Source organism: Neltuma alba, unplaced genomic scaffold (assembly GCF_004799145.2).
Source record: "Neltuma alba isolate B1F8T4 unplaced genomic scaffold, ASM479914v2 tig00011677_pilon, whole genome shotgun sequence".
In the NCBI taxonomy this organism is placed as follows: domain Eukaryota; kingdom Viridiplantae; phylum Streptophyta; class Magnoliopsida; order Fabales; family Fabaceae; genus Neltuma; species Neltuma alba.
In genome coordinates this window covers 41088-68372 of record NW_021636317.1, presented here as the reverse complement: position 1 = coordinate 68372, position 27285 = coordinate 41088, and the positions used below count along the sequence as shown (strand labels likewise).

At 37.7% G+C, this 27285-nt stretch overlaps 3 protein-coding genes across 5 annotated transcripts; all 3 read right to left on the bottom strand.

The window, feature by feature from the left end:
- Positions 1–1055: 1055 nt before the first annotated feature.
- On the bottom strand, positions 1056–2884 carry LOC114716509 (serine/threonine-protein kinase-like protein At1g28390). The gene has a single exon (XM_028901502.1). It carries the CDS (start codon positions 2841–2843, stop codon positions 1227–1229), a length of 1617 nt encoding a protein of 538 aa, XP_028757335.1. The 5' UTR covers positions 2844–2884; the 3' UTR covers positions 1056–1226.
- Positions 2885–10031: 7147 nt separating this feature from the next.
- On the bottom strand, positions 10032–11760 carry LOC114716513 (uncharacterized). Its single transcript, XM_028901508.1, has 2 exons — positions 11450–11760; positions 10032–11335 (listed from the first exon to the last, which is right to left on the bottom strand). Exons 1-2 carry the CDS (start codon positions 11563–11565, stop codon positions 10879–10881), a joined length of 573 nt encoding a protein of 190 aa, XP_028757341.1. The 5' UTR covers positions 11566–11760; the 3' UTR covers positions 10032–10878.
- Positions 11761–14667: 2907 nt separating this feature from the next.
- Positions 14668–26928, bottom strand: LOC114716507 (WD and tetratricopeptide repeats protein 1). 3 transcript variants are annotated; one of them, XM_028901499.1, is made up of 20 exons: positions 26570–26928; positions 25727–25795; positions 25314–25391; positions 24258–24392; positions 24083–24184; positions 23723–23851; positions 22351–22466; positions 22145–22262; positions 21469–21574; positions 20835–20971; positions 20141–20308; positions 19912–20022; positions 19266–19377; positions 17609–17961; positions 16960–17050; positions 16507–16602; positions 16355–16425; positions 16143–16270; positions 15349–15451; positions 14668–15113 (listed from the first exon to the last, which is right to left on the bottom strand). In XM_028901499.1, the coding sequence occupies exons 1-19, from the start codon at positions 26645–26647 to the stop codon at positions 15364–15366; spliced, it is 2286 nt and encodes a 761-aa protein (XP_028757332.1). In that variant the 5' UTR covers positions 26648–26928; the 3' UTR covers positions 14668–15113; positions 15349–15363. The 3 variants fall into 3 exon arrangements, with proteins under 3 accessions (XP_028757332.1, XP_028757331.1, XP_028757333.1); XM_028901498.1 differs by having other exon boundaries at positions 14668–15062; positions 26570–26927; XM_028901500.1 differs by having other exon boundaries at positions 15108–15195.
- Between the last annotated feature and the right edge of the window lie 357 nt (positions 26929–27285).

The window sequence follows — 27285 nt, the reverse complement described above, 5'->3', positions numbered from 1 at the left end:
TAATTGATCTTAAATTGTGTGCCTTTTCGTAAATCCACTTGTCAGGCGAGCGCGCGACAATGGAACCAACATCATTCGGCTGTTTGCTCACCGACAATGCAGGCCCAAATTCTGCTCAAACCCGCCTCGGCTCCTCCTACCACTTAAAATGACTTTACCCTTTATTGGACTTTTAGGCATGTTAAGCCTGCAAGTCAAATTGCCTGGCCCATGCTCCTTAACACTGACTTGCCAATACCGCACCCATTCGCATCCCTCCAAAGTCCAATCTTAGTACTCCTCTGATTTTAAATATAAAACTTCTATATACACTAATATAGGGGTGTTATAGCTAGGTGCGGAGTACTTACTTCCCCATTCACTTGATTCAGGTATTCACTTTAAAACAAAAACTAAAATATACCCCCTTCCGTCATTATTATATGGTACGTTATGAAAGAGGGGGGAGAAAGAAAAGAAAAGATGAAGCCAGAAAAACTATTGATGAAAATATGAAGAGGCTTCCAAGGCGCGAATAGCGGCGGCAATCGCCACGTGCCTGATGCATGTGATCCTACGATATTAATTACTTTTCTCGTTTTAATTAACAAATATGTTTGGTATCTTATTCTGTCCGTCAACCTAAACTTTTATCACCGGCAAATTAGGGGATCGGCCTCTGTTTTTCATCAGGTGTGAAGTAGAAGGTTAATATATAGGCAGCACCTTCAATTAATCCGATGATGAATATAATGCGGACAGCTGAGGAATGTAACGGAGCGATTCCGTAAAACCTCAAACAACAAATCAGTCCACGTCGGTTACGTGATTTTATTAAGGAGAGAGACGTCGTCCCCTCCTTGGTTTGTTTGAATCAAAACATAGGCGAGTTTGTCCGTTGAGTCTTCACTATATTTATATCAGGAAATAAAGCCGACACATGTTACACCCGTGAGGATTTCACGTAGTAGGCATTCATGATTGATGACTGTGTCAGTGTCACCGTCCCGACCAAGGCACACCATCCCTCCACGTTCGTTCACCACATGCCATTCATAAATATACACTCAAGGATCCAAACCAAAGGTACGCACGTACAATTGAATAATCATGGTGTATGTGTTCCGACACACTGCCAGATCAGTATAAATGATGCCCAACAAATAGACGGGAAAATATGATAACTCCACGTTTATACTATATCCGGCGCCTAATAATCTGGAGGATTAATAGGATATCATTAATAATTAACAAGCTGCTTGGTTGTTAATGTGGTTTTGAAGGTCTTGCGTCTCGTGTAAATCTGCACGTGAATTGAACTTCGCCAAACCCTCCACGGACATCGACCTTGACCTGTTGAGCCTCCTCACGATCCCACCCACATTCCCGGTTGGCATTGATCTCGACCTGGACACTCCATTGCTAGCTTCACTCGTCTCATTCTCCTGCTCCGCACCCCCCACGCTCGACACTTTCCCGTTCCTTCTGCTTCCCCCTCTCACTATTCTTCCCGCTTCCTCCCTCCTTTCGCCCAATTCCGCGTTATTCTCCTCTCGCCGCCTCAGACCCCTCCATATGGGGGTCGCCTCAACCCTCTTCCTCACCTGTTCCAGCCACTCCACTGCCTCCGACATCGACGGTCTCTTCTCCGCCGTCGACCTCACGCACTTCGCCGCCAACGTTCCCAGCTGCCTTATAATCGCCTTGTCTGATGGCCTCCCGATTCGCCGGTCACAGATTCCGAGGAATTCCCCGCGCTTTATCAACGGCACGGCCCAGTCCACCACGGAGGGCGGGCTGTAATTCAAATCGATGGCGTTCCTGCCGCTGATTATCTCCAGCAGCAGGATCCCAAAGCTGAACACGTCGCTCTTCGCGCTCACATCCCCCGGCGCCAGGTAGCACGGGTCCAGGTACCCCATCGTCCCAGCCGGTGGCGTGCATTTCACACGAACGTCCTCTACGTGTCCCCTCAGTGCCAGCCCGAAATCGCCCAGCCTCGCCTTCCCCTTCTCGTCGATCAGAACGTTGGACGACTTTATGTCCCGGTGGATCACCGGGGGATTAGAAGAGTGAAGCGCCAGCACAGCTTTTGCCACCTGCAGAGCGAAACGGACCCGCCGGCTCCAACCCGGCGGTCTGGTGGTGCAGTGCAGGGCGTCGTAGAGAGAACCGTTGAGCATATACTCAACGACAATTAACTGACTGCCGTTGGAATCGGTGCAAAATCCAATGAGGTTGACGAAGCGGCGAGGATTCCGAACCCGTGAGAGAATTTCGATCTCGTTCTCTGCGGGGCTTGTACAGTTAGCACAACCGGTACAGTTGGCGGAGTGGTTGCGGAGGTTGGTGACATGAGGCTTGGAGAACTTTGTTCTCTTGACGGCGGCGATAAGCTTGCCGTCGTCGAGGATAGCTTTGTAGACGCTGCCATGGCTGCCTTTGCCCAAGAAGCAGTCTGCGGAGAAGCCGCCGGTGGCTGCGAGGAGCTCGGAAAACTGAAACTTTCTGATGTCTACGAGCTTATGCACATTATGAGTTCTTCTTCTGGTTCTGTTGGACTTGGAAGCCTTCTTCTTGAGGTCCCAGTAGTGGGAATCACAGGTGGCGGCTGCAGATTCAGCATTGCAGGAGAGGAAGCCCATGATTACTGAGGTGGGTGGGCAGCGTCGTACGATAAAGGGAAGGGGTGGGGGAGGGGTGAGGGAGACATGACTGCTACGCCTACGGATGGGAGAGTTGAGAGGTTCGAAAGTCGTGAATAAATGATTTACAGCTTTGGGGAGGAAGATGGGAGTTGAATCAGAGTCGGGACGCCCGAGTCTTTTGAATTTTGCTTTCTCATAGTTTAATGTTTCCCACATGCAAAGCTGTGCTCACTTCTCGATCCGCCGTATTAATTTAATAAATAAATGAAACCAAGCTAGTGTTGGCCACCTATTCATTGAATCGGCAGTCCCTTTTCCTTTCCTTCTTTCTCCTTCATGCCCCCCCTCTTTTTCTCTTTATTTTGCAAACACCAGGCCTTCTTTTTCTTTTCTTTTCTTTTCTTCTTACTTTACATTAATTGAACTGAAGCATCATTTTCTCCGACCACACATGAAAAAATAATAATTTAAAAAATTCTCAAAAATTACACTCTTCTTTTTCAAGATTTTAAACCTACTAAAATGTAAAAAAAAATAATAAACAGAGTTGCATCACAAGGCTAAATAAAATATAGGAAGTTAAAAAAACTGCACATAATGTTATTCATAGCTTATAAGTAATATCAAACCTTTTTTTTTCCCTGCTTCATAGTAATTTGAAATGAAGCTTCGTTCACTGTCATCATGTGTAATTAATCTAGTTAAAAAATTACATGGCTACTATACATCCATTTAAAAAAGCAAGAGGAAGTGATGGGTGTGTCGTGACTCTCGCTTTTGACAAATCTTAATTAAAAAACCTAATCTTCATTGACTATTGTTTGAACCCGGATGCTCAAATTTGAAATCATGGGCAAATAAATGATTTGATATTGGCCCCTGTGCGTGATTCTCACAATGCCCGCCATTGAGATTACATATGGCAGGGACATCTCAATCAATCAATCTGCTTCCAGCATGGGCAAAGGAAGCTATCACAACCTAATTGGGCAAAGGAAGATAATTGCCTAATTATGGCTCCATATTATTGATCGCCACCCACGAACAGTATCTACGTGTCAATAGGTGAGCGAGCACTTTAACTCCATGCATAGATTGATTGAGGGTAAACACGAGGGTGGAAGAGAATCAGCCACGAAAAATAGAAAAATGACATCACCATAATATTTTATTACATAAGTAACTGGGAACAGCTCACCCATGATGCTTTCTTTCAGTGTAAAGTATAAATACAGAACCCAACTGGAGGGTAAAAGTATAACCCAGAGACAAAGAAAGAAGGGTATACTAGGATAGAGTGATGATAAATGAAGATAAAGCGGTTATATATAAAAGGTGGGGTCCATGAGGGGGTGTCACGAAAGTGAGTGGGGACGGAGAATCTACAGTGGCGTGGTTGGGTTAAAGAACAGAGGAGGGAGCAGAATCTGGTGGGTGCTTTCGTTTTGGAACTTTGAGCCTTATCTTCGCTTCTTCTTGTTGAATGTTGACTGTATGTGGAGGGTAGCACTTTGGATCTCTCACAGATCACTTAAGAGACTTTCCCAATATGCCATAGCCAGTGCGTCCAACAAGTTAGGTGCCCTCTGCGGCGAAGAAGCATCCTCAAAACCTGACGCTGTCCTTAGATTTTATTCTGGAAGCAACACTGGAAGCAACATCTCTATCTGTGGGTCGTTCATTTATTACATCAGCCACTAATGAATCCCTGTTTAAATATAATCCATCAAATTAAACCCACTTAATTATCCACTGCTTGCATATAGTGTAAAACGTGCCCGATTATGGCTGCATTATCCCATTATAAGTAATACTACATCCGATCCTAATTATAAGAGCTAGTTGACTAATTTAAAAAGATTAAGAAAAGAAGTTAAGTTAGTTATTTGTAATAAATATGTGTTGTCTTTCCTAAAATATCCTTGCTAATTAAATGTATTAACTGAAATTATCATTGTTAGAAGAACTACTTTGAAAAAAAAAAGTATAAATATGAGAGACAAAATGAATTGGGGTCGTATATTTAGAACTAGAATAAAAATCAAATAAGGTTTTATATTAAGGACCGGAGGTAGTATTATATACACACATATGGATGCTTGCTCTTGACTTCCTGTTGCTCCAGCTCCCCAGCCCATGACACTAACACGGATATTTACAAGTCCTCACTATAATGCTCGCATAATTTTCGATTTATGATATGACAACGTTACACTGTTAGTAATGCATCTCATGAACTTCGCCCTTTTAGGAATACGAGTGCTCATCACTGGAAATGATGATGAGTTCATCTGACCTCTCAAAACCCATGTAATTAACTGCATCAAACTTTTTCTGGAATTTAAAAGGACGCATAAAAACTTCTCAGATCGCGCTTGTTCGTGTGATGTTGACCGGCCCGTTGATCCGTCGAATTCAATGTGATTTGTTCACTTGGTTGTTCATAGTCTTCCATCCTTAAGGTAAGACTCGTTTAATTAGGTTAGTTATATTTAAAAAGTTAGTTAAATTAGTTAATTATAAAAAATATGATATATTTTTTTCTAAAATATCATAATCATCTTTCTTAATATCTTTTCATTTTCTACTTGATTGTGATTGGGGTTTTGAGAGGGTATCAACAGAGATAATTTAGAAAAAAATTAATAAATATAAAAAACAGGTTTTACATTTAGAATAAGAATTAACTCAATAATTATATCTTATTGTAAGGACCGGACGAATATTACACTAGGCCACAGAAAAACAAAAGGGCCGAATGGGATTAAACTAGGCGGAGCAAGACGACAGGTCATTTTCGCCTTAGCCACGAGTTTAAACTTTAAATATGTCAACAGCAGGTAACGCAGACTACGGTATTGGATGAATATGATTAAATTTTTTTTTTTTTTTTGGTCAAAGATGAATATGATTAAATTTAAATGCTTAAATTTGTTAATGAAAAACATAAACGAATTTAACAGAACTGCGAGTAGAACGCAGCTTTAAGGGCCTCAGTACCTCACGCTTTTCTTTTTATTGGGACTGAAAGGGGAAGTTAGTCGGTGAATCATCAAGAAATCTCATTTTGCTCACGTATCGCTCGACAAAAGCACCATTTTAGGAGTTATCATCAGAACACACAAAAAAGAAAGTGGGAATAGATGAAAATTAAGCATGAACTATGAGCACTAAGTTTATGGTCGGAGTCTAATCACAGGATGTTATGGCATTAACTTGGTCGGTTGGTGGTATCCTTTTATTTTGGTGCCATGGGATGAGTGGTGGAGGCTCCTGATTGGCCCTCACCATCTGTGCTGTCACTCTCATACGAAGAGGGCCCACATACAAAGAATTAATCTTAAGGGGTTATTTGGATGGAATTAAAATTCGTTTTAAAAGTGATTTTAAAGTATACAAGATAAATATGTAGAGGAGTTTATTTCGATATGTCGAAAAGTATTTTTAAAAAAGCATCTTTTTTAACCCCAAACATACACCTCCTAAATTAATAGTCTTAACAGGATACTGCAGGGAAGTTTACGAGGTTGATGTTGTTAAACTGAGTTTTTTTTTTAATACAAGTTAAACTAAGTTAGGGGGTGTTTGTAACACCTAGACATGTTTTTATAAAAATCCTTTTCTACAAAATAAAATAAAATTCTTCATATATTTATTTTATAAACTGTAAAAATGTTTTTAAAATTATAGGTTTGTTTCTATCTAAATGCTCTTTTGAAAAAAAAAAATAAAAAGAATGATTGCGTTTCAGGATCACGCCCTGATGAAGGAGGCTGTGATGCGGAACACTTGAAAGAGCAAAGGCTCGGCCCTCCAAGTGTACGTTGGGCTTGTCAGTTTCAAAGGCAGCGATAAAGGCCTTGGGGTAACACTTGAGGGACCAACAAAAGTTAGTCCAATTGGTAAAAAAATCAGCTCATAATTTATAAGGCTGTGAGTTTGAATCCCACTATTGACGTGAGAACTTTATTGGTGGGTGATCTGTAAGTACCTCTATAAGCGTTCTCTGAGCCTGGAGGCATGTCCTGGCCCTAATGAGTCCACAAGATCCAACTCACTTAAACTTTTCTATATTAAAAAAAAAAAACACTTGAAGGTGGGGCCAACCCACGTGTTGGCGTGGCAGGACATGACGGGACAGGACTTGATTCTAAATAAAACAGCATAAAACTATTAATAAACATGGGAGGAGCTATCAGGTCAAAGGTTGTGAGTTCGAATCCCGCTGTTGATGTGAGGACCTTGTTGGTAGGCGATCTGTAAGTACTATCTGAACGTGAAGGCATGTCCTGGCTCTGTTGAGCCCACATGACCCAACTCATTTAAACTTTTCTGTATAAAAAAAAAACACTTGAAGGTGGGGCCAACCAACGTGTTGGTGTGGCAGGACATGACCGGGCAGGACTTGATTCTAAATAAAACAGCGTAAAACTACTAATAAACATGGGAGGAGCTATCAGGTCAAAGGAAAAAAAACATAGGAGGAACTAGGAAGGAGGAAGGAATGTCCAGCACAGTCAACAACATAGCCTGAGCCTGCTCAGCTGTCTCCGCCTCTCAATAATGCCTTCCAATCAATGCATTTTCCTTCCCACAACACCCCCCCGCCCCTTCATTATTACGAATCCTACCAGCAGGCGTTACTCCCTTCCTAAATATCAACCCCGTCTACATTTGTTCGGGACATTTTGCCTCCATTCCAAGTATACTGCACTACATACTTCTTTTGCCATTTATTATAAGGTAGTTTTAAAAGGTGTTTTTGTTCATTCGTACACCTCATTCAGCACTTTTATAAAAAGTATTAAATATTTTTTTATATATACTCATATTTTTAATAAAAAAAGTGAGATAGTAAAGATTAATTAGATGTCGGAATTTTAAATAGTTAATCGAAGATAATATTAGAAATCACTTGAATTTTATAATAACTCTTATACTTTTTAATTATTCTTATTAGTATGCCTGATGCAAGGGAAAAAAATGAGAAGAATGTTTCCACTTAGCTTTCTCTCTATTTCCTCTCCACTTATTATCTCTGCCACTAGATCAACATTCAGTGGTTGAGATTTAACATATTATAGCAATATTATTGATCATAATATTGATTAATTAACAACTTAAATATATATTTAAGTTGTTAAGAATTAATTTGTATACATCGCTTTTGTTAGTTTTTATAATTATTGGATGTTGATGCAATGATAGAGAGAGGATAGGTGGAGAAGAAATGAAGATGGAACTATGTGATGATGGGGGAGAGAAGGAAAGTAATAGCAAGTGATTAAATAAATGAAGAAGGAAAATGAATGGGCGGAGAGATGTGTAAGCGGCTGGCCGCAGCGGCAGCGAGGCTATCATTTCACAGCTCACTCTTATTCCATCATCACAAGCGCCTCCTCACCAACAGCTCATTCCATTTCAATTCCCATCTCTTTTTTGTTCTTTTTTTTTTTCAAAGAAAAAGCCGTACTGTTTGTTGAATCCAAAGTCTTGCTTAAGTGTTTCCCGCATATTAATAAATCTCCACCAATATTCTCAACTTCAAACTTAGATGGAGGTTTGTTTCAAATTGTTGCCAAATTCTGCCGTGAGACGGTAAAAATTTTAATATAATTACTTATTGAATGCCTCTGTCATAGTCTTCCGGTGATTATTTTAATATAATTACTTTTTACCACTAAATTGTTCAGAAGGACAAATGTTTTCCCTTTTTGTTTGCGGATGCAAGGGCATGAGCATCTATTTAAGGAGATCAATCACACACGTAATTATGATAGTTCATATTTTCAATGACCTGATTCTGTCTTGTCTAAAACAAATTCTCCATCCAATAAAATGCTGCAAGTTGCAATTTCTCACAGTGACGGACAAGCTAAGTTGCTTCTACCTCAAATTTTGTTATTCATAAGATCTTAAATGTGAATATATCTCTCAATAAGTATTTAAATCTTAGACTCGACTCCTATTAATTTATTTGTTTCACAACAAAGTCAGATTTACTAATAAGGTTGAGTTTAGCGAAAGAGGCTGATTCCTTACAAAGCGGTAAACAAATGTCTGAATTTCTGTTGGGAGAGGTATTCACACTTAGTGCCAAACAGTATCTTGAACATGATTGCATTCAAGGATATGTGTTTATTTTAAAAAAAAAAAACACAAGCTAGAATTTTCACCTCATCAGAAAGCCGGGCCAATTAGGTCACGAGCTAACACTTGGGCTTCCTTCGATTGCCGTCACTCGTAAGCCAACCGCCTCATTTATAAATACTCATGATTTACCAACGGGAGTTGGGTGTAGTAAAAGGGGCTAGTCTCTCACAACTTAGCGAATCGAGATTTGACTCTTGGCTGGGAGAGGTGCCCATACTTAGCACCCGACAGTGCTTTGAATAGGATTATTTCCAATGGAAAGATACCTATGCTTTAGGAAAAAAAAACTCATGATTTATAGTCAAATCAGTTTTTAAGAGCTATTCGATAATTTATATTATATTCAAAATTGGTAATGCTCTAATATTTCGTCCACTGTAATTTTTACTATATCGATTTTTTTATTAATTATTAATCTATTATTATTATCTAATATTAATATGAATCTAATATAATAATTTAGAATTCGATTTCTATATTCATTATTCATTCTATTTGAATTTTTCATTTTTTAATATATTAATATTATTAATATTCAATATATTAATAGAAATATCAATATATTTAGATAACAGTAAACTAAGATAATGTAAAAAATTGGGAATGCTTCATTAAAATATTAGAAACGATAATTACTAATCTGAAACTAAAATATTGTTGAGAAATTAAAATTCAAGGCAAATGATGCAGCTGCCAAGTGATAACCAAAACGAGGACGAAACTAACCAGCACTATTTATGCAACACATACATACGTACTTAGATATATACTCCTCCGGTCTTTAATATAAGACCCATTTAATTAATTTGATTATATTAAGGAAGTTAGGTAAATTAGTTAATTATAAGAAAAATGACACATTTTTCCTAAAACACCATAATCATCTTTCTTAATACCCATCTCCCTCTTATACTTGATTATGGTTGGAAGAGTATCCATAGGGGTAATTTAGAGAAAATTAAAAAATATGAGAAATGGATTTTATATTTAGGACCAAAACCAACTCAAGAATTGGATCCTATATTAAGGACCGGAGGAGTACTTATTTAACAACTAGCGCACGAATAACCTTAACTCAAATTCCATGTATAATGAAAAAACATGGGAGCGCCGTGTCAAGTAGTAATTGAATTGTTGCACCTTTCCTTATGAGGTAATTAAGGTTGAAAGAGCTAAAAAACTCGCATCAATATACGCCGCGAAACCGGGGATTTTCTATTTGTTTTTGAAGCACCGATAAAAAAAAAAAACACGAAAAGCTAAATGGATCGTTTTATTTCAACATCCACTTTAATTTCCCAAGTCAACTTATTCTCCTCGACGAATCCATCCCTAGCCCTTCATAAAATGAGCTCCCCCCCCCCCCACACAACACGCGCGCGCACACACACGCATGTTTATTATTACCACGATATTGTTTCCTAGGAATCGGAGCAATCCCCACTGGGAACATCCAAATATTCTGAACAGGTAAAAGCATAATTAAGCATATATGGAGTCGTAACGACTGGCGTAAAGTTGAAGACTGATTGATTCTGCGTGTCGCCGTCGACCGAAATGAAGGGAAGGCCCAACGCCAAAAGGCCGAGTTAAAAGCGCGTACCGGATGCTTCCAGCGACTTCACGAAAACCCTCTCTGTGACTTTTTCCATGCAAAGACGTGTTTCCTGGGCAACCCTTGCTAACGCATACGTCCATTCCTTCGTTTTCCCTTCTCCCATCACTCTCTCTTCTTCACCCCTAAACCCCACACCTTAATTATTCCCCCATCACTCACTGATATGTATGTATATATGCTTGCCATATTTGCTATTTCGTCTGTGCTTTGCTTTCTCTCTTTTCCAATCGAGATGCCGTCTGATTCATACAAATACTGTAATTCTCACATTCGGTCCTACCTTCCCTTGCTACTTATGTTGACTTCCCAAGAGAAAACGCAAACATTTGGAGTTTATAATGGTTCTTTTCATTTCACTGTGTTTTCTGTACATTGTATCGGGAAAAAAGTAGAAGAGAGAAAAACCCACAAGAGAACAGAAATCAAGGCGCTTTTTCTTCTGTTTTTTTTTTTTCCTCTGATAAAAACTGGTTTTGATATTTAACTGATAACCTCGTCTAGAAGCTTATACCTCCTGACCTTGTTCCTGAAAACCTGTTTGGTGATCCCATTCTTATTTCTGGTGGACATCTCCTCCGATTTAGTCCTCCTCAGCCGTTCCTCTAAATCGCCATTCGTGATGATCCTCTTGCGGGTCGAAACCAATACAGGTGGCGACGTGGGTGGCGGCGATTTCACCTCCGGCGATCTCCGCTTATTGATGTCGGGTTTGATCAGTTGGATTGCCCTCTTGCTGCCAATTAACTGAGCGCCGTGATCAATACCGCTCTTGGTTTTCTTGTTCCGGCTCTCACCGGCGGCGTTGCCGCTGTTATCCTTAAAAGACGAAGAGGAATTAGAAGAATTGGGGGACTTGTCAGCGATTTGGTCGGTCTGAATCAGACACCAATTACAAGTAGCATAAGACCGGGCCTTGGGGTACAGATTACTGCAGTATCTGCAAAGATCAATAAATTAATTACTTAGAGACGAAGGGAAGAGAAGAAGATGCAGAATAGCGAGGGGACAATCAAAGGGGGGAAAAAGAAGGCGAAGGAATAAGGAAGGGAACCTGTGCTGAGATCTGAAATGGCAGAATTTGCACTGAAAGAGCTGATCAGAGAAGCCAGGATCACCGCACATGCAACACTCTGGGATGGCTGCGTCACCACTGCGCTCGATTGGCATGTTGTGGTGGTCGAGAGAGAGAGAGAGAGAGAGAGAGAGATAAATAGGGGGAATAGGAGTGAGAAGGATGGCCACAGAAAGTCGCAAAACACAAAAACCAAGTTGGAGAGTTGCGTGGGGGCATATATAAATACATGGGCTGGACTTTCCGTGTGGCTGTGTTGGCCAACTTTGTTTTTTAATACACACACTTTGCGATTTCGTGTTGCCTTTTTATAATAATCACAGCCACACCTTGCTACGTCCTTCCTTCCCTATCTGTCCCCTCTCCCTTTTTTTTTTTTTTGGGGGCGGTTGAAAAAGAGGTTTATTTATAAAGTATTAAAAAATGGGTCCCACTCATGGCACAGAGGGTGGTTTATCCTATTCGACTTATCGAGGGAGCCGAGAATGGTAGATGAAGAACGAAGGCTAGGCTGTATGGCTAGTGAAAGCGGAGCAGAATATTGGTTAGAGGGAATTAAGGAGAAGCCTATCGTCATTAAATATAATGGCGAGTGATTAAGAGTATCTCAAATGTGTATTGTGGGGGCCTTGTAAATACGCCACGTTTCAGAATTCACAATACAATTCTCCTTCTTCTTATCTTTATCCACCCTTGTTTTGTCTCCTCATCCTCATTCCCCCCTCGTGTTTTTCCCCCACTGACCTCTCAGCCCCAAACACCTATCCACTTTTCTTTTTAACCTGATTTTAACCTATTCTTTCCTGTTACGCCAGGGATGACGGCTTTGGTGACATGATTGGTTTTCGATTACAACAATCCGATTATAACAGAAAAATAGTAAGAAATAGTTATGATACTATATATTAATGTCAGTATATTGCGCAATGGTTAAATATATAAATATAATTAACCCTAACAGTTAAATACATCTCTCTCTGATGTCCTCCTCACTATTATTTTCTATTCATATACAATACCGCTGAGGGATAAAGAAGGCTGAAAAATCTACTCTCGATATATATATATATATATATATATATCACCTTAACATGCATGTGTCTGAAAGAGAGCGATGCATACAGTTAATATCATGAAGCGAGTCGAGAGGGGAGTTGCATACTTCTGCAACGCAAGTATTTTGGGAGAGTAACGATTCAATGATTGAAATATCGCTCACTTCCTCTCAATCCAACCCTCAGAGACTAATCTCTCGAGTTCCTTATTAAACGGCAGCTTCCCTTTTCATTAATCATCCAATCCTCAAAAGTTAGTTCCCTTCAATCGACATGGGAGCATTTGATTCTTGACAGATTTTATCTTCAAAAAAACCAAAGTAACAAGAGTGGACTATGTAGAGTTATGGAGGCCACAAGGGATAGCCCACTATTTGATTTGATTTGGTGATAACTACCATGAGGAGGCAATGGTAGTGCGTTAATCATAGTTGGGTTGATATTATCAGAGAGCGAGCGAGAGAGAAGAAGCACCTTGTAAACGTGCAAACGTGATTGAAGAATGGGTGCCACGAAGGAGGGGGTGAGCAGGCAGCACGTGCACTTTGCTTTTCTTAAGGTGCAATGAAACACAGCCACGTCAATATTGATAAGTCCGATGCCCCTTCCCGGACATCGCGTTCCTCCCCGCCACGCCTCCTCATCCTCCACTTTGCTGTGTATCTACTGCTACTTTGACTTGCATTTCTGCGCGTGATCCCTGCAAATAACTAATCACAAACTCAGCAGCAGTTTGGTATGTTACCAGTGAAAGATATCACGATTTCAAATATCATGACAAAAGATATATTGTTAATAATTTTTAGAAATACAGCAGAAGTAAACAAGACATGAGAAAACTGCTTCTAATCTTCAAGTTGTATGCGCCTGGCTGGCCTATTGAGATTCAAGACCAGCAGACACGTTCTCAGTGCTTATTTGGCATCACTTATATAACTACTTATAAGCATGTAAATCGAGACAAAACTCATTTCAGATACTTACCTTATATTGTGTAAATTACGGTTAAAAGTTGCATGTGGTCACCCATTCGTGGTATATTTGAGGAAGGAAGCATGAAAAAGAGAGAGATATATATGAAAACCCAAAAAGCATATTAACCTTCCTCAGCAGCTCAGCTTTCATGCTTTCATTGTTCCAAAATGACCTTTTGTCCTCGCATCAAAAGAAACCATAATATTTTTCTCAATTCAAACTACTAGTGGGAGTTCCACACAGAAAGCGTTTAAAAAAAATAAAATAAATCAGAAGTTCACAACTCATAAATATTTATGAATTATTAGTGTTTTTACTTTTCAGCTTTCTTTAAAAACTGTGAGGAATAAAAAATCAGACCGGACATTAAAACAGTTGAGGTGACAGTTCAAGAGTTTGCTAGTTACATTGGACCGAAATCAACTCGGAACCAAACCGATCATATTAAAATAATGTTACTTTAGTTCTTAATATAAAAGCTAATTGACTAATAGATTAAAAAACTAGTTAAGTTAATTATTTGTAATAAATAGATATTGTCTTTCTTAAATTATCATTTCTGATTAAGTACATTGCTTAGAACTATCATTATTACAAAAACTATTTTAGAAAAAAAACAGATAAATACAAGGAACAAAATGAATTGTGATCGTATATTTAGAACTAAAATAAAAATCAAACAGTCTCTTACATTAAAGACGAGGATAGTATAATTTAATTAAAAACAACAAAATTATAACAATAGCAAAATACAATAACATTGATAATTTTAATCTTTAATTAAAATTAATAATCATTGATATCAAAATTATCATTAAAATTCATTCAAATTTATAGTGACTAGATATTAAAAATTAAATAAGAAAAAATAACATCAATAACAACATAATCATTCAAACCAGTTGATCAATATTTCACCCAAGTTTGACCGGTTCAATACCAAACCAGACTAGACCGTTAGATGATTCACGGTTTTCAGATTGCATAATTTAGTTCGGTCTGACTTTTAATTCTTATTAGAAATAGGAATCACAAGGGGTGTGAAGCAGAGATTCCCCTGTTAAAATAGTAAGGCTAATATCTTTACAAGACATACCAATGAGAGTTTTTACGATTTTAGAAACTAAAAATAGTTTGTCTTTAAAAGTTAAAATAAATGAGGATATATTTACACGTATATCAAATTAATTTAAATACGATAAGGAGCAAGAGCTCGAGAAGTCTTGGCGACGTGAACCATAATTATCCGCTCACATCCTCGTTTAATAATTTCCAAAACCACTTCTTTAAACTCGTTCCATATACAAAGCTTTACATTTTACAATACCGAGACCGCCTCATACCATACCCAAAAAAACAAAAAAAACATAAACATCAGCAGCCATTATAGCGAATAACTTTATACAACAAAAAATTATAAAAAGAATAATGTACTGGGAAATTAATCCGGAACACAGCCATAATTTATTCTCAATCCTAAATCCCATTTTGTTGGTCCCTTAAATTGCATGGCATAGTTGGATTGGAGCTCATTCTGCAGCTGATCGCCTCTTATCTCCCATCTGTGTTGGATATCCATACGACATATCAGCATCGCTCCGTTTACACATGTACTAAGATAATGTTTCCGCTTGGTCAGATGAAAAAATTAAAAGAAAAAAACACATGGAGGCAAGAAGGTTTGGGCTAACAAAGCTGTTAGGAAGCAGAGGCCCACGATTAGTTTCTCCACAACAGGGCATTATTAGCTTCAGATGGATAATATTTCAATTTGGTCAGAAGAAAAAATCAGCTATTTTAGTATTTTACATTACATCACGTGCAAGAAAAGAAAGTTGCAGGACTTACCAGCGGGTTGAGTTATTAGCTTTGGGCACATTCAAATGGACGCAATCGCAGTGATCCTTCAGGAAAATCCTGCATTCTAAAGGGCTCTAAAAGCTCAAATGGTCTGCAACACACAATGATTTTGTAGATGCATTATAACCTGATCAGATTGTGCCCCGTGAGGGTCATAGAAACATCGGGGGATAGGAGAGCTTGTAACTCTTATTTGTTTAGTGTAAATAGAGTTCTGTCACTAGGCTGTCATTTTTTCGGTTATTGAAGGACTCTAGCTATCACTGGTATCTATATCAAGATTCAGCGTCTGTCCACAATAGATTTGTTAAAATGACAGTAATACTCTGCCCAGCATTATGCATTTGATTCTTCACTAAATTATCATATTATATAATGCGATAAATGACATTGCTAGCAACTTTACGCCACTATAACAAAAATTATTGTGTAAAATTTTTATTTGCACATCTGTCAACAACCTTCTTTGGTGAACTTACAATTAATTTAAACATTTCTACTTGTTGCATTGATAAGTGGATTACACTCATTTATAAACCATGACATTTAAAATTCACGGTAAAGTCAATTAAACATGACATTCTTTCTAATAAAAAAGTCTTAATTTATTTGTTCGCAACAATAGATAGAAGCAATATTTTTAAACTATAAATGATCATTCTACTAAAGTTTTATTCATTCAGAATAAAAGTTAGTAAAGCAGATCGACATGCATGCTAGTACCTGGAAAACCACTAACCATTAATATTCCTATACCAAACAGAAGATTCAGTGAGCCTTACAGGATGGAATCACGGTTACGCCGTAATTTTCTTTGATTGTTCTCCATAGCAGCCAACACGTCAGCAGTTTCTGGTCCAGCCGACCCACCAGCCACGGGAGACGAAACAGGAGAATTTGGAGTCCATATCTATAACAGTGGACTGCCATCAGTTTCAGAGATCAATAAAGTCAACCAAAAACATAACATTCATCATAGAACCATCATTCTCACCTTGATAGTACTATCAATACCACTGGTTGCCACAACAAAATCATATGGATGGCACTGAACACAATTTACAACTGTTGCAAGGACAAAACAAATTATCTCAGAGAAGAAGAGTGCTAATATCCCAAAACTTTCAGTAAGGAAAACAAAATTACCAGCTGCATCACCGTTGAGCATTTTTATGAGTCTACCAGTCTTCTTTTCCCAAATGAACCATCTTCCATCATCGCTTCCACTGGCAACATATTCACCTAAAAATAAACAAGGAAAAAAAATCATGCATAAAAACTGAAACTCTGACAGCTGGCATTCAACTCAATTTTATCACTTGAAAAGATGCTACAATCACATGAGCTCAGGTCAATCATATGTCATATTGCTACTATAGGAAAATACATCAAGCATAGTAAAAGAAAATTCTTTCCAGTACAACTATACATTTCTTACAGAACTTCAACAAGACAACATTACCATGGAACAGAATTATTGAAACAGAAAAGAGAAGAAACAGTTTTCCTATCTTTACAACGTGTTTAGCATTAAATTAACGATAGAAACCTTCCCATAAGCAATCCTCACTTTCATAAATAAATTACAAGTGAACATACCTCTTTGACCAAGAAAATTCGCCTGTTTTATATCAGTTCCAACATTACAGTGACCAACAAATCTTTGCTTCATATCAACAGCTGCTTCAGGCTGATTTATTAACAAAGAGTGAAAAAATGAGCGAGGATAGGAAGTAATTTGTAGAGTTAAAGAAAAAGGAGAAATAGAAGCAGCGAAATGTCAGAATAACAGCATCTATATGAAGCAACTGAATGGTCTTACAAATGAAACCTATATCTAAAGCCCAATTAAAATGTCTTAGGTTCTAAAAGTCTTTGCAACCTGAAGTTTGATCTGTTCTTTCCTTCCCACAGAACATTTCAATGGAAGACTGTTGTGTTCTGAAAATCTAAGTTCAGATCTCTCAACTAAGGGAGTAGATTGAGGCCGCCAATTAGAAAAGATAAAAGAGTTGAAAGGGCGGGTCAATTTCACAAGTTGTCATTTTCTCTGCTACTGCACTCGGGGCAATACTGAAGAGAGTCTACTCTCCAAAACAGAAAGAAATGAATCAAAATGAATTTTTTCCTTAAAAAGCTATTGAACCCACCATTAAACCCATGGGTCAAAAGAGAACGGCACTTTTCAAAGAACTCGTTGATGATAAAGCAATAATCAGTTTAAAATGGAGGGCATGAACATATAAACCTGATAAGATGCTCTATCATTCTGTGCTGATGACGACGAGGGTGATTCACATGAGCCATTTACACCAGCATTTTCTCTTGAGTCACCTCTTCGGTGGATTCTAAGATTTAAACTCCCATGAAGAACATTGGATTCAACATCACGCCCCTCATCACCTGACATTGATGTTTCAAAGTCCAAGTCCAATTCCTCATCATAATCAGAATCATCTCTCTCAGATCTTGGACCATCTTGTGAAGCATCACTATTAACTTCTGCTCGATAGAGTATGTCACTCAATGATAATATTCTTCCTCCTCGACCTTCAAACCTTGATGCTCCATCATTTGTCTTGTTATTTTTTTCAGCTTCAGCTGGTAAAATCAGATCCACAAATGATCAAAATAAAGCAAGCAATGTTACCTAGTATTTTAAAAAAGTAAAAAGAATCCTTCAACAAATAGAGGATTATGTTTCAGTAAGCTTCATGCATAATAGTTGTCCACAGCACAACCTTCAAGGGATCATGGTGCACTGGTGTAATGGATTGGACAACATTCTCATGTTTTTTTTTTTTTTTTTGATATAGTTATCTGATCTTCAAAACTACGAAGTCATATTGAACTCAAGTAGTCGGAGCCACCTAAGGATAGCTCTTCCAATATGATTTTTTTCCACTTAAGGTTCAAAACTTGATCTTGTTTAGAAGGAAGAGTCCCTTTCATTTGACTTAACTGTTGTTGGTTGGACTAGACAACATTGACACAACACAACCATCATGCTTTTACATCTTTCACACATACAATTAAATAAAAGTAATGTAAACTTAAAACTTAGACACATAACTCAGTAGCTTTAATAGTTATTCAGAATTCAAATGCGTCAAAACAATTTGAAGTTTACGAGTCAAAGGATCTACGTAGTATAAATAGATCTAAATGTTATCCTCTCAAAAGCAAGGGCATAGTTTTCAGAGAACAAATATAATCATATTCTAATCCCTCAAAACTTCTCGTTTTCAGATAGTTTTTGCATACTCTTCATCAATAAGACAGTGAGGAGAATGCTACTGCTTCCTTCTGGCATTAGAATTGTCAAGGTCCACCTGAATAGCACACAAAAATGGATGGAAAGGACACTTCAGACCTCAATTCCACTACATTTAGCTGCATCATCCTGAATCAAATCATTAATTTTAGATACACCATCTTTGCATCCAATTTTTCTTCCAACTCGTCAACAAACTTCTCATTGCTATTACCTTCTGACAAGGTGGGATCAACAGCCATGACCAATGTATGTTCTCAATCTTAATACCTGGACCTAATGCTCAGAGGCTGCTGAAAGTGTCTCAATGTGCTCAGGTATTGTCCCCCTTACAAATGCAGGAAGCTGATTTACATTTTACATGATTGCATGTGGCACGAAATGGTAATGGATAGCTCTACGAATTCTGTGCACTACATGGGCACCTTTATTTGCACAATATCACTAAAGCTTGATGCGAAACATCTTTCCTTTTCGTGCCAGGGGTCAATCAAACTTCACCACCAACTAAGTGTAGAATTGAGAAATCAACAACTTTGCATGCATGGGAAAAACATCGTGGTTGTAGAGTGAAATTTGGGGTAAAGTTCTTTATGATTACAGTACACATGCAAGACAATCTGAGCCACACCTGAAGCTATATCCTTCTTTACATTCTCCACTCTTTCTGCAACTTCTGGTGCTGATGGAGCCAACGAGTGAGCAGCAACAGCGAAATCCAAAGCTTCTTTATGTCTACCCAACTGACATTAAATAACATCAGGAGCTGATTATAATGCGTTCTTGAACTAAAAGGAGATTTACAGTTCAAAAAGCAAGCTCGATAAAAAGTTATGAATAGACTAAAAAATCTATTCAAATAAAATTAAGGTCATCAGCATTTTGAACAAGTCTACTTCTGGATATCACTGACTATTCCACCGCTACCTTAAGCCTTGTATCTATTTATTCATATGATCCAATCAATAAAATTTACAAGAGCTAAGAGTTCATACATGGCGACTCTAGCCTTTACAGAAACACATCTCTGAAAATAACATCGATATTTTCTGATATGCATTAAATTTCAATTTGTTGAGTCGTCCATTTGGCTTCTCAATAAAAGAACCAGATGCTAGCATCTAATTTAAACAGAATCATTCATCTTCAATTATATAACTCCACTGCCATGCCATATTTTAGTAGGAAGCTTAATATGCAGAGACAATCTGGGCATATCATATTAGAGATTCAAACTAGAACTGGTCCAAAACTGCAGTTACATACAACCACATTACCTGCGACAATGCTTCTGAAGCACTGTAAAGAGCTCTATAGGATGAATTATTGATTTTTCTTGCATTATAGCAGTCCCTTAAGGCCATATGAGCATCGTTTTTCCATTTCCGCTGGATGGTGAAGAAAATTATGAAAAATTATACATTATGAAGTTTATAGAAAAATAAATTTATGTAAGAAATTTGGGGGAAAACTAAAAGACATGATACAGCTTCTCAGTAAAAGAACCTTCAGCAACAATGCAGCACGAATACACAGGCATTGATGTTTGAGTGCAGGCCCAACAATATCACCATAGCCATCCAAAACTTCATTACATGCTTCGATTCCATAATAAGATTTCTCTTCCTCCAAGGATCGCTTGGCCAATTCAATTAGTTCCCTGCACTTGTCAAGCTGAAACCCCCAATTACTCAATGCTGGAGACCAAAGTAGCATCATATGCCTAAATCTCACATTGATTAAGATACTTTATAAGGTATTTAAGTAGACTGGTTCTCCCCTTTCAAAAGCTAGCTTTTAGAGGAAGGGCAAATCCTACTCAAGTTCCCATCAATTGGCTTAAACTTGGTGGTTGGCAGTTTCAAAAGGGCTACTCGCAGAGAGCCCCAACCAGCAAGGAAGCTGATGGAAGTGTCACCCAGTAAAGCATCTTAAAGTGTAGCCATCACGATGTTAACTCTCTAGATGGGCCAATTGAGGGAAACCAATGGCTAACATAAGTGAGTTGGTTCTCCTAATAAAGGAACATTTACGGAGAATTCCCCATACCATTTGAGTGCCTATCACTTAACCAACGAAGTACAATGCAAAAAATAAAAAATAAAAAATTACAGCAAAGTATTCTCATTTAGATAATTCTCATCCAAATTTCATTCTAAACATTTCCCTTGAATTAATCAGACAAGCATGTACCGGATACCTGTGCTGCAACTTTCTTTTTAATGGTACAACCATTTGGGAAGACAGGATGCTGCAATTCCATCCCATCAATTGTTGCAGAATAATTCATTAGCTTCAAATTATCTCCTGAAGTATATTGCATAGCATTCTCTCCGGCTGCATATTATGGTGGCAAGTTATGAACAACTTGTATATTCTAAAAACAAAAAAGGAAAGCTAGCAGAGTGGAATTCATTATTATAACAATCACGTCGGGTATAACATAAACATATCAGCTCATCACAGGAAGCCAAACTGCAGGGGTAAAAATAAATGCATAGAAGACAAGGTTTTGAGAAGAGGATTTTAATTTATGGTATTCTCATGGAGGTCTCAAAATGATATAATCATACTCTAATTCCTCAAAAATGAAAACAAGCTCCCGATTCAAATTTGTTCAGCAACTAACTAACCTACAGTAATACTACGTAGCATTTCCATTCCATTTATGACCTTATATGTAACTTAAAAACACCATGCAAGAGTGGTTTATTCCCCTAGTCCATGGCAACAAACAGAAATCATATGTAGCATTCAGTAATATGCTTTCACATGAAACACTTATACTGTATTTAACATTTAATTAAACAAGAGTTTAAGGCAAACCGCTATACCATGATTTACATTCATTAGGTAAACATGCTCTCCGCTATAGCTGAGGAGAACCTCATCTCCATTGGGACTGAATGCAACATGAGTTAGGTGCAAGCTTGGATGTCCCTAGAAGAAAGGAGACACAAGTTGATCTACACCATTGCTTTTAGCTTAAAGTAGCAAAATGACTTACCAGCGCATAACATGTCAAGGAAGATATTAGATGACAAGATATGATAAATCAAGTTCCATATATAACATATCTATTAAGACAATAAAAAGATGTATATCACTTAAATACCAGAAAAGCTAATGACAATGCTTATATGTAAAATGAGATCCACTACTAACAACACTTCAGGCAAGTATTACACTGTGATCATCAACAAAATTTAACCACATGCATAGTGAAAAGGATAAAAGAAATCTCCAATTTATTGCTTTGGTCTGCATGAGCGATAAGACATGCACAGAAAAGAAGATCCTCTCCCCACCAATCATGACCCAAAAGAAAAGGCACATCACAAGGGGCCAGAAAAATCTAACGAAGATCAGTACTTCAATATGTCAACTAGAGAGCATTCTGTCCCAATAAATGTATACTGGAAAAATAATATCAATTACAAAGTACAGGAACTATTTTATAAAACCAATGCTGGAAACACGGGTAAGAAATCAGGGAACCAACTAACTAACACTATCAGAAAGATGCATTGGGCAGAAATAATTGACGCAAGGAGGTGGTGACATTCTCTTCGTGCAGAAGCTGAGAGGTGGTAGCATTCTTCTATCATATAGACGTGCAAAGGCATCACTGCAAGCAACAAAGAAATAGAGACCAGTTTGAAATATAGAAATGGGGCTAAACTAACAAGAAAAACAAAAATCACCAGAAGCTTCACCTCCCACCAACAAGGAGCAAATGTGGCCTAGTAGAGCTAATATCGCAAGATTTTAGAGCAAGGACTTGTTTAGGAGGATCACCTAGTGACCTTTTGGCTCCACAACGTAAGTCAAGCTGACATCAAGCATTAAAAAACATTGGTTAAACAACTTCCAAGGATTTCTTATGTTCAGTGAAAAATGAAAAGCCAAAGAACTACATTCTACTACTCTTCACAAACTTTTAGTGACTTGAGACCCTAACTATCATCTGTCTAATAGCACAATTTAAATTAAAAAAGATTGGCGAAACGGCAAAATGAGAAAATCATAAAACTGAACGCAGAAACCTGTGAGCTCAAGTATTGAACTGCTCTTGAAGTTCTCATTATTGATTTCCAAACTAATTATTAGTCATGGTTCCCAAGTGCACATGTAGTGTAATTACGCGCATACAGAAACAACTGGAACCACTTCAACTTGAAAGCCTAAGCTATTATGTGAAAGTCCATTAATAGTTTTATCATAACCTCTATAATGTGTCTCACAAAAGACCTCCTTAGGTTTCAAAAGTGAACAAAGCACCTCATCATACTTTGTGTTGAAACTTAATTTTTAACCAAGAGATGGGGCAAGCAAGGATCATTGAAATTTTAACCATTTAGTCATACAGGCTCCATTACCAATTGAAGAACTACTTCAAGTCAAAAACTTGAGCAATTAAATAAAGGCACATAAATAGTTCTAATATAATCCTTTACATAACCAATAACTCATGATAATTTGACCCACAAGGAGATGAATGGGTTGAATAAACATTCAAATTATGAGTTCGCATTACTTTCCCATGCAAGAGCGACTTACCAAATCATCAGTTGACAAAATGTACAATGTGCAAGTGGCAAAACAAACAGTTGCCAGCATAAGATTATGCCTAAGAAAGGTTCTACTTCTGATGGATTCCTCCAACCTTCAGCCACAATGTCATTCTAAGGTTAACAAAAATATGATTGGCATACCTCAAAAAACCAACAGGTGAGGCAACCTGCAGAATTAGCTACTCAAACCATTCTCTGAGGATACTTTAATTGCCATTTGAGCTCAATTAGTCAGATCAACACATCTTGATAGCAAATAAACCAATTTACAAGCGAAACAACTCTAGTTTTCATTGACAATTTCAGATGTTATACATGATGCGGGAACTCCTTTTCTAAATAGTGACTCTCTTACTCTAGCACAGACTGACGAATATATTACTAGATAATATCAGATATTTCAACCAAGAATCCACCTGTTCATATGGTATTGGAGATCGAGTTGCATTTTTTCAAAAAAAAAAGAGAGAGAGAGAAAAGGAAGGGTTGCTTAAAACTGAATTAAACAACTTACCAGAACACTACGGCACTCTTGGTGAGAAGATCCCGCTGGAGTACAAGACATGCCTTCCCGAAAGTCATGCTGTCTCAGAGTACCATCCTCGCTGGCACTCCATACCACATTTGGGTTTCCATTTTCAACCTACAATAGAAGGAGCACAGAAGACATGAGAACTCAAAGGAATCAGATCAGCATTAATATTTCGACAAATGTTATATTTAATTTCCTTTGCCCCGTTTACGGATCACATTGAAATCAGGCTATTTAAGGATATTTTTAGCCCACAGGACATAGGCTAAATTTCCTTAACCTCCATTTATGTATCATATTGAAACTATGCTATTTCAAGAATTTTTAAGCCACAAGACTTACAGCCAACTTCTTGACTCTTCTAGCGTGACATTGGTAAACTGCTAATGGTGTAACGGCATTATCTCCTCTATCACTCAAGCGAGTTAAATTAAATAACCGAACCTGCCAAAATAAAATATGAATATAAGAATTTAGATGGCATAAACCACAGAGATTTAAAATATCACAACATTACTTCAGCATCTCCAGCTCCAGACACCACAAGCTCATCAGAAGTTTCAGGTACAAACTTAGTACAGAATATATTTGCAGAATGTCCAGTGTCAATTGAATGCAAAAGCTTTCGACCTGCGTAGCTCCAAATATTGATCTGCAAGATTTCACACAAATGTTCAATGCCTACTGCGCCAAAGACAAAACTAACTTGTTTGGGGAAACATAAAGATAGCATCATTTGCTTTACTACCCTATTTACTTCAAATTATAATACAAATTATATTAGCCTATTTATTTCGACATCCATATCTCTATAGAATGAGTCCACCAAACAACTTATGAATTATTTCAAATTATAGTACACATTAGACAATTGCAGCCTCTCCCCCACTATTAATTTATCTTCACTACAAAAAGCTCAATCATTTATTAACTTCATTTTTCCTTGAATAGCTTCTTCACTTCACTTAGTTGACAAAAAAGGAAGTAAAAGAAAAAGAAGAAAGAACATAAGGGGAGAAAAAGAAACTGCTCTGAAAAATGAAACATGCTCATAAGGTGTGAGCACATGAAACATGCATTTGGAAACAGGTAGGAGATATAAGAATCCCTTGTACCAAGCAAAAGCGAATTCAAAGGTTTAGGGTCCGTCAATCATGGAGAAACAACAAAAATAAATAATGTGATATATCAAAATGCTGCGCGGTAATAAAGTTGTAAACCAAGTCACTCCTCCCTTCTCTTGTTTCAAGTTCTCTCTGTCCATACATTTTCTCCTTTTTTTCTTTTAGCACGGGGAAGGTGGTTGAGGGTATTCCGACAGGGCCTGAAGCACATCTGGATGCATGTTGTTGAACTCATACAGATACAAGTCACACCTCATGCCCTCCTAAAGGGAATAAATCTATTTAGTATGTTTTCTATTAAAATATGATTTGTCTATCGCAGAGAAGATTGCAAAATTTCAAGAATTTATGGCACAATATGTATCTAGTATTACTTTCTTTCTTTTTTTAAGCTAGAGTCATGTACATGTGATTAAGTACAGATGACAATAGAAAACATTTTACCGTACCCGCGTGTCATCTGATCCAGATATCAATCGTGAACCAGTGGAATTCCAAGCCACTGCATTAACACAACCGCGATGGCCCTGTTTGAATCATAAGAAAATAAATTTCCAGTACACTAAATCAACCCCAAAAAAATAGCTAATCACATGTTCTAAAAAGCCACAAGCACTGGTAGAGAGTCAGTGATAGAAAAAGTGTTTCATATTTTGATATAGGCTTCTGAAGATACGGTGCTGCTTCATCAGTTCATCTCCCTTTATACAGAGCCAGTTCAATGATATGCATCTCACTTCCAAGTACCAAGTACCAACTGTATCACTTATATTATCCATAGATGATAAATAATATATTGATGGAATCTTCCCAGGAAAATTTTCGTTCCATTATATCCCAGTAGAACAAGCATCAAGCCAACCTCTAATTCTCTTTCTTGAGAAAGCCTTCGAATCAATGAGGAGTGCATCTGCAGCCTATGATTAACATCCTAAATCAACAATAAAAACAATTTCTTAGAACAGCCACAGTCAAGATCATACATGCCAAAACACATCATCACATAGCATGATCAGTGAAAGTAATCACAAACAGCAAGGATTCATTGCCTGAACAAGTCATTCTGAAGCTCTATTATTCGATCTTAAAATTGTACATGGCTATCAGGACAGCAGTCGACACATAAAGCGGTCGGATCTCGCGCCTCAAGTTTCAAAAGAAACAGAGATAAAATTATATACCGTTCCTAACCCTATAAGACATTCCCTTACGAGTTAAATGGTTCATTAAAACCCCAGAAATATGGGCATTCACGTCCATCACAGATAGCCTTCTAAGTGCATTTCCTTCGCTTTTGTAAGCCTACCAAACCCTGACCCTGAATCAATCATGTGCATGTCACTTCACTACCTCAAACGTTTCTTCTTCAACAAAATCCACTGAATTTCCCAGCGGCATCTCGACAAAAAGTTAAAAGCGAAATTTCTACTTTCTGTTTTCCAGGAAAATTAAGAAAAGCAACACAATCGTCGATATTCTTGACGCCGCTTAGTTTAAGCCGGACACTCACTCCACTTACTATTCCGTTCCTTTACCTCTAACCCTCAAACAACAAAGAGACATGCAAGTTCTGATAAGCTTCGACCGAATTAATCCACGCATACAAATTTATCATCCGCTAGATTGTAAATTAAAAATTCCGTGCTAATTTCTAGCTCAAAAGTACTTGCAGAATTTAGAAAATATATTGAAGAGGGGAAAATACTAGACGGTTATCGAGGCTTCGAGTCTCGAGCAAATTGAATATGTTGCCGTCGTGATAAGGAGTCCAGTCCATTGCCATAGCTTTGAGAAATCACAGAAAATGAAACCAACTCGATCGACTCGAATATCGCAGTTATCAATTGCCGCAAAGGCGACTATAATCCGCCCATCAGCTCATTGCTCCTTCGTTTTCTTTTTCTGATTAATAGTAGTAGTTTTTACAATTGTCGCCACTTCTCTTTATACAAGTTATTTGCCTCGTGAGTGTGCCGGAGTGGAGGGGTGTAGAAACTTGCAGAAATCCTCTTTTTCAACAGAAAATATGAAGAAATTTACAGGCCAAGCAAAAACCTTCCAAAAAAAAAATTTATAATTGGCGTGGCAACACAGTTAACGAGCTATGTTAATATACGACGAAGAGTGCACCAGTGGCGGTGTTGCGGGATATCTAAGCGTCGTTCGTCCCCTTGCACGCTTGATTTCACGCAAGGCTTTGGCATTTAAATTTTTAAATAAATATTTAATTTGAGAAATATATAATTTATGACATTAAAAAAAAATTAATCGATATACATAAATTTATTTGATATTATATGAATATTATTTAATGGTTCTTTGAGAATGATATTTATGTCTATATTTAATATACTTTTGTCCACCCAAAATAGTATAAATATAGAATATTAATAAAATTAACAACAAGATTTTGTCATAAAA